This window comes from Pundamilia nyererei, unplaced genomic scaffold (genome assembly GCF_000239375.1).
Source record: "Pundamilia nyererei isolate P.nyererei 1_Seehausen unplaced genomic scaffold, PunNye1.0 scaffold00402, whole genome shotgun sequence".
NCBI lineage: Eukaryota > Metazoa > Chordata > Actinopteri > Cichliformes > Cichlidae > Pundamilia > Pundamilia nyererei.
Genome location: NW_005187803.1, coordinates 87823 through 96227, shown reverse-complemented (window position 1 = coordinate 96227; position 8405 = coordinate 87823). Strand labels below are relative to the sequence as shown.

General features: G+C 42.6%; 1 protein-coding gene across 3 annotated transcripts in view; it reads left to right on the top strand.

Moving 5' to 3' along the window:
* Positions 1–8405, top strand: part of LOC102208139 (polypyrimidine tract-binding protein 2) — a 32228-nt gene that overhangs the window by 11062 nt on the left and 12761 nt on the right. For all 3 annotated transcript variants that reach the window (XM_013915936.1, XM_005753106.1, XM_013915935.1), the window contains exons 9-11: positions 617–732; positions 2561–2594; positions 3228–3320. In XM_013915936.1, the coding sequence (XP_013771390.1) occupies positions 617–732; positions 2561–2594; positions 3228–3320 (243 nt within the window). The remainder of the gene's footprint in view (positions 1–616; positions 733–2560; positions 2595–3227; positions 3321–8405) is intronic.

Sequence of the window (8405 nt, the reverse complement as noted above, 5' to 3'; positions counted from 1 at the left end):
TTTTTGTGTTTCTTTTTATCGCTGTGTGACTGATTTCAATTGAAAGCCTGCGTGCGCTAGTACCTCTTGCCACGAGTTCCCAGAATCCTTTGCGGTTTTACCCCTGAGTGACGTCACATTTTCAATCTCTATGTAGAACAACAGTCTGTGATCTGCCCTCAGTTTGATTGGCTCCAAAGCTGAACTGTGTCCCTGGTTATTGGTGTGAAATCACAGCTTCTAAACGCCACTGGTTGGAGTTGGTTGGGTGAAACAAAAACTACTATTCCTACAACTACATGTCCACATTCTTATTTTGAGATTATTTTAAGAGGGTAACACCATTCACCTCGCATGTGATAGATACCCAGGAGGAAGAGAAACACAACCCAGTGTGTCTGGGCTGCATTACTGCATTTGTTACAGTTACTGTGATCATTTTTGGAAAACAATGATAAAGTGCATCCAGTGTATCAGACAGTAGAAAATGTCTTTGTGTATGGTACAAAGAAACAGTTTTGTGTGGTCAGACATGCAGGGTTTGAGAGGGTTGTACTGTGTTCTTCCCATGATGTATTGTCACCATCATCAACATCGTTAATGATTTTCCACTCCGTGATTGTCTGCTTCCCGTCAGGAGCTCTGAACCCTCTGAGTGCAGCGGCAGCTGCTGCTGCTGCAGCGGGCAGGGTGGCCCTCGCTGGGCAGACAGGCTCCAGTGGGGTCCTGCTGGTTAGCAACCTCAATGAAGAGGTTAGTAATACTGACACCAGTAACACCAGTAAAATGGAAAGTCTACAATTAAAACTCCACCGCTCCTACACACCACCTCCATTCATCTGTTCCTGTTTTTTCTGTTGCTCGCTGTGGGTCAGTTTTTCTATTTCCAGATTTGTTTTCTTGTGCTTGTCATTAAAGATGTGTATAAAAAAACTCATGTTTGACACTTGAATCTGTTAATCTTGATCATTTACTTTGCTTTTGTGTGAGACACACACAGACTGAACACACAGTTTGCTTTTCATGAACTTTGTAGTCTTAGAACTGCAGGAAAAACAAGGCTTCCTTTATGTAAGCTGTAGTTTCCCAAAGGTTCCTTTGATTGTATAATATTTGTTCGCATTCAGATAGCCTGTTGCCTATATGTGTTACCTCCTAACCAGCGTGTGTAGACATCATTTTCATTGTAATCACTGAGCTGTGTGGAGCAGTTGATGTTCTACATCTGGGCTCCTGTTGTAGGTCTAGTTTTATAAAATACTTTTCCTATGAACATTTCTTTACTGTAATTTTGTGTTGTTCTTAAAAGCAAGAACTTATTCTCCCCCCCTGTTTTTCCTTTTTTGGTCCACTTGGTGACTGCAGGATTTGACGTTTATTTCATAGGCACCCGAACCCTCTCCCCTCTTTCCTGTTCTGATAATCAAGCCTTCCCTTCTCTTGTCAAACTGCATCTAACTCTGCTAACTGTCTGTCTTCTCTTTTTCTCTCTAAGCTCTCCTCACCTCTCCTCAGCTCATATGAAAGCTCATATGAAATCATTCTGTGGTCTCCTAACTGTGTCTAAGCCCTGGGAACAAACACCTGCTGCTTGCTCTTTTATCCCTTTTCTTCTGTTTTTGGTTTGTGTGTTTAAACTGATTTGGCATCTGACTTGTCTGCTCTGCTCATCTCTGTGAATGGTTGTGTTATTCTGCCTTTGGACAGTATCTACACCACTTAAAGGCCTGATGCTAAGATACTGTGCTCATGCTTTCTTTTAGCTTTGTGGATTTGTGTGAATGCCATGTTATACTGAAGTGGCCTTCACATCAACTCTTGCATGCAAGATTTTGTTGCCTTTTATACTGCATGCTATCTAATCTCCTTGTGAACTCGTGTCACACCATTGCTGAAAGACATTGAGTTTTCTCACAGCTGCTGCATGTTCTATTTGTCCCATTGTTGTGAATGAGTTTGAATATTAATGAGTTATTATGATTTGAGATGAATGTACCTTTATCCCATGCTTGTCTAGGATGAAAGCCAGTTTTTTTTTTAAACTTTGCTCTATTTTCTCCAAAGACAACATTGATCCAAGCCATTATCTCTGACCAAACTACTTGCATTATTCCAGTGTACTGACCTGTATTTTATTTTTTTTGTCCCTCCCCATTCCTCATTTTTTAAATTTCCTTACCCAAATTTGCATTTGCCTCCCTGATTTCTCTCTCTCTCTCTCGCTCTCTCTCTCTCTCCCTCTCGCTCTCTCTCTCTCGCTCTCCCCCCCCCTCTCTCTCTACCCTGCTCCACCTTCACTCCGTGTGCTGGTGGGGATTTTATAAATTTATAACCTTCAATCACCCTTTCTTCCTCCCATATTAACCAACCCTTCTTCCCCTCCATGACCCCTCATCCACCGCTTGCTCCCCTCCTCCATGACCCACCACCTCCATCACTCTCCGGGGAAAAACAAAAACCACCATTCCTCCTACCTACCTCCGTTCTGGATCGATCTGTCCATCTCTACCTCCGCTCCGCTCCGACTCTTCTACCTCTCTACCTGTCTCACGCTGCTTGTTGCTCTTCTCTCCCTCTAAAGATGGTTACGCCCCAAAGTCTGTTTACCCTCTTCGGTATGTTATCGTTAGCTCTCTCTCTCTTCTTTCTTTAGCTCTACTTTTCTTTCTTGTATCTACTCTTTCTATTCTACTTTCATTCTGACTTTTTGTTGTTGTTGTTGTTACTATTATTATTGTTATTATTATTATTATTATTATTATTATTATTATTATTATTATTATTATCATAGTTATTATTAATATTGTCATTGTTAGCATTACAAACTTCTCTATATTTGTTTGCTGATTGTAGATTTGGTCATTTTGAATCCTCATTGACCGCCTGTTAATTGGTTTGGGTTACGTCATGTCATTACTTTGCCCTAAAATTTACTACTTAGTAAGAAGTTAATGCATGTCTAAGCCATTGGTTTTTGCATGCTGTTTTTATTTTTAGCCATCTCACATAGCTTGATAACGTTTCTGCTTAGAGGGTGCTTCTTCTTTATCCTTTATCTGTTTTTTCACACACTTTCATACACCTCACACTCTACAGTCTAAAATAAACCTGTGTTTCTATGCTGTCGTCTCTGCTGTACCTTGTTTTTAAATATCCTTGTCTCCTGTGAAACCTTGAGATTTTTCTAACTGCCTGCTTTTTTTCGTCCCAACCTCTTCTCCTATTGCCGGCTTCTGGGTCTGTCACAGGAGTGTATGGTGATGTCCAGAGGGTGAAAATTCTTTACAACAAGAAGGACAGTGCTCTCATACAGATGTCTGAGTCCAATCAGGCCCAGCTAGGTAAGTGGATATCTCTGTTATATGGATGTCTGACTGGTCTGTAGTGCAAGTCCCATAGTATGCTGTGTAATAAATATTTTGGTCCTGTGTTGATCATTACACTTTTCTTAAATATAATGCAGCACAGTCATTACTTGCCAGAGAAAGTAATTCTGTTACTTTTTTACTCAGTAAAATGAGCTGAAACGCAGGCTTGTATAATTGGCAGCTAACAATATAAACATTAGAATACAGTCCCACACACCAGCACAAATGCATATCGTGAGGACACATACACACTGTCTTTTAGTTTTTACAAAAGAACTCAAAGCAAAGATGGCAACCAGTGATGTCACTGTAGAAATGGTAAATGTCTGTATTTATAATGAGGCGATCGTGGCTCAAGAGTTGGGAGTTCGCCTTGTAATCAGAAGGTTCGAGCCCCGGCTCTGACAGTCTCGGTCGTTGTGTCCTTGGGCAAGACACTTCACCCGTTGCCTACTGGTGGTGGTCAGAGGGCCCGGTGGCGCCAGTGTCCGGCAGCCTCGCCTCTGTCAGTGCGCCCCAGGGTGGCTGTGGCTACAATGTAGCTGCCATCACCAGTGTGTGAATGTGTGGATGACTGGATATGTAAAGCGCTTTGGGGTCCTTAGGGACGAGTAAAGCGCTATATAAATACAGGCCATTTACCATATATAGCGCTTTACTAGTCCCTAAGGACCAGTGTGTTACTAGTCCCTAAGGACTAGTAAAGCGCTTTACATATCCAGTCATCCACCCATTCACACACACCAGTAGGCAACGGGTGAAGTGTCTTGCCCAAGGACACAACGACCGAGACTGTCCAAGCCGGGGCTCGAACCGGCAACCTTCCGATTAAAAGATGAACTCCCAACTCTTGAGCCACGATCGCCCGATAGAAACACACGTATAGGTAGAAATAGAGGCTACAGTGCTCAAGCCTGACTGTTCATCCTTTTGTTACACATGGTTCTGGGTCAGCATGCACTCAGCTTTTTCATTGGCTAGCTCTGTGTCTGCATGTTTTCTGCAAGTACTTTAAAAGAGATGAAGTTAACATTGTAACATGGTTATTTGTCCTGGATGCAGTTTGCAATTTACCAGCAAACTGTTATCCATTTATGCAAAAACAAAAAAATAAATAAATAAATAAATAAAGAGTCCTTCTGTGTGTCATCATACAGGACACTTAAGCCCCTTTTCAATTAGTACCTATTCAGGTTGGCTCGTCACAGTTTTCAGGGTTTGCCATTAGGTCATAGTACCAGGTAACAGGTCCTTTTTTTAGCACCTATTTGGCCATGGTTCCAAATGATCCCAAAATGTGACGTCAACAGACTGCATGCCACCAGTTGGCTAGTCAGTGGCATCACGAGAGTGTCTCATTCATGAAAATCAAAACCGCCGTTTTTAAAACCTGGTAACAAAGGAAATGGCTAGAAAAAACAATGCCATGGTCCACAGACTGAGCAGCAGGCATATCGTCGCCTCGATGTCCACTTTGTAGCGTGCGCGACACATACTAATTACGTCATGGGACGCTCAGCTGTGTTGCTATAACGATGAACACGCGCAGTTCTTCCATTTCTAAGACTTCCTGTTGCCAACAAATCTGTGAGAAGGCAAGGTAAGGAAGACAGAGCCCCTGCAGGACTACAGCCAGGGACATGCTCTGTGATCCACATGGGGTTGACATCAACTGCATCACTGACTACATACATTTCTGTGAAGATACCCTAAAGCGCCTTGAGGCGACTGTTGTTGGGATTTGGCGCTGTATAAATAAAATTGAATTGAATTGAATCCCAGCCAGGACTGTATGCTGTTTTTCCAACAATAAGTCCTGGATCAACATTGACAAGAAGGCCCTGCTGAATGAGTTGAATGTAGGGCTAATAAGGTGTAGATGCATACAGACCAAAGTCCATCTGAATAACACCAAAGAGGTGTGGAGAGATGCAGCTGATGCCCTCAATCAGATAAATTGGCAGTAGCCTGCACACAGCACGAACAATGAACTGACTCTCTATCTTAACAGGGTCAGTACTGGGTCCCCTGCTGCCAGTCCTCAGTCCTGTGATAGTAGGGATGGGTATTGTTTAGGTTTTATCCGATACCGGTGCCAAACTGGTACTTTTGAAACGGTGCCGGTGCTTAAAGAATGGAGAACACAAACTTTGTCCATAAACCTCTTAGCAGTCTCTTTTTTTTTTCTGCAAAATGATAACCAAGTTAGCCTTTTCTGTTGATACAACATACCTCCTTTGGTTGGAACCGGTGCTTAAACAATGGAAAACACAAACTTTGTCCTAAAACCTCTCATGTTTAGCTGTGTTTTTTGTTTTTTTTTTGTTTTTTTTTTGGTAAAAGGATAACAATGTTAGCCTTTTCTGCAGCTATCACCTTAAAGCACTTGTTGCAGGCTGCTGAGTTTGCATCTCTTGCTGTGTACAGCCAGACTTTTGACCGCTTTGACCATTTTTAATCTGTAGCTCTGCTCTAAAAGAACATACGTACCGCCTACTATCCTTGGAAAGGTAAAATGATTGGCTAGAATCCAAAGTGTATGACATCTCAAGAAAAAAAAAAAAAGCACCGAAATGTGCGCTGCTTTTCGGTCTGGTTACTACCGGTTATGTCAGAACCGGTGCCATAATGGCACCAGATACCGGTACCCATCCCTAGTGATTGGTGTCCAGCTAAGAGCGTAAGTGTAGGGACTACACCAAAGCAAAGCTACAGACCCTGGTCGCATCAGGTCTGAATGACTTCAGACCAGTTACCTTGACGTTAACATGTCATCAAGGTGCTGGAGAGACTGGTTCTTGCCCGACTTAGCTTCCAGGTGAAGCTAAGTCGCTCTCAACACTCTTCGGTTCACTTACCAGCCTCTTGTGGGGGTGGATGATGCTGTTATCTGCCTGTTGCAACATGCTCGCTTTCACATGCGTGGAACTGGTAGCATTGTGAGAATCATATTACTTGTCTTTCCAAGGAAAAACAATTCAAGTGAGAAGCTGCTCGGGGTGGGTATCACCACTTCTCCTGTCTCCTGGATTGCCGACCACGTCTTTAAGGTTGGGCAGGAGTGGTGAGGAACTATGTGGAGAAGTCTGGAAGAAGAGCAAGCATCTTTTATTGTCATTATATGTTCACACATAACGAAGTTTTGTTTTGGTACCTCGGCACACATCAGACACAAGTTGTTGTTTTTTTTGTGTGTTTGTTTTTTAAAAAATACGTGTTTACAGAAACCTATTCCAATTACAGTTATATAACCGATATGGACAATGTGTAGACTTTCAGCTTCCATTTGAGGGTATCCACATTCAAATTGGGTGAAGGGTTTAAGAGTTTTTGCTCCTTAACACGTGCCAAAAGTAATTAGCTAATTGACTCAAAGTCGATTCCATGGTCAGGTGTGGGCAATTCCTTCATTATGTCATTGTCAGTTTAGCAAATAAAAGGCATGGAGTTGATTTGAGGTGCACTATAAAACAGTTGAATGGACACTATCTATGTGTGCAGGAAGTCACAAATAGAATTTAGATGTATTTCACAGATCTGGGGGAAAAGCTCTCCCTCAGTCTGGTGGTGCATGTTTGTATGTTTCTATACTGCTTACCAGATGGAAGCATTTTAAACAGTCCATTGCCAGGGTGGGTGGGGTCTGCAGTGATACGTCAGTGCCGGAGATGGCAGTAGGATCGATAAAGTAATCCGCAAAGCTGGAAGCATCATAAATCAGAACTTGGAGGCATTTGAGTCATTGAGAGACGGGACTGTGCTCCACCATGGATAACCCATCGCACCTGCTCTACTCCACACTTCTAAGGCAGATTTATAGTCTACATTTTATTTATTAAATGCAACTTACACTTCTCTCTTACACAACGCCAGTCTTACGTTTACTTTTTTTTTAAACCAACTTTTACTTTACTATTTAAACCATTTTTACTTTTCATTGTTTTTTGTCACTGTGGTATACTGCAGGAATTATATCTCATAATATAAGGCCCTTATTGGACACCTGTGACACTCTTATTTTAACTGTGTTGTTTATTGTTGTGTATTGTAGACTCTACTATTTTTACTTTATCATGCTGTTGTGACACAAAAAATTCCCTTATGGGCTCAATAAAGTATCCATCTATTTAACATAACAAAATCCTTTTAGTGCTTTGTTCAAGATCGAATGCATTCCCCTCTCGCCCCTTTAGGCGGTCTTTATCCTCCAACCTCTGGTCCTCTACCAGAGGCCTGGGAGCTTGAGGGTCCTGTGCAGTATTTTAGCTGTTCCTAGGACTGCACTCTTCTGGACAGAGATCTCCGATGTTGTTCCTGGGATCTGCTGGAGCCACTCGCCTAATTTGGAAGTCACTGCAATAAGTGCTTCGATTACCACTGGGGCCACTGCTACCTTCACCCTCCACATCTTCTTGAGCTCTTCTCTGAGCACTTGGTAATTTTCCAGCTTGGTTAGCCACCACCATTTTGTCTGTCTGTATCTGGAAGTCCCACAGGATCTTAGCTCGGCCATTCTCCACCATTCTTGGGGGCGTCTCCCATTTTGACCTTGGGACTTCCAGGCCATACATGGCACAGATGTTCCTGTATGCTATGCTGGCCACTTGGTTATGGCGTTCAATGTATGCCCTGCCTGCTAGCTTCTTACACCCTGCACTTCTGTGCTGGATTGTCTCAGGGGCATCTTTACACAGCCTGCACCTGGGGTCTTGCCTGGTGTGATGGACCCCAGCTGCTATGGATCTTGTGCTCAGAGCTTGTTCCTGTGCTGCTATGATTAGTGCCTCTGTGCTGTTTATTCATAAGGTTAGTTAGTAGAGTTGCCAACCGTCCCGTAAAAACCGGAATCGTCACGTATTCAGAGAAAATATTACGTTTTGTATTGGGCTGAAAAGGAACACAGTTTGTCCCGTACTTCAGCTAGAATAGAAAAAGACACAAAGCTGGAGTTATTCTGTGTATTTACGCTGCATAACTGGCTCTTCTTCTCTCATTCTCTCTCCTGTTTCTACTTCAATCATGAAACTGATCAATGATCAGCTGATCGGCTTTTCTCTC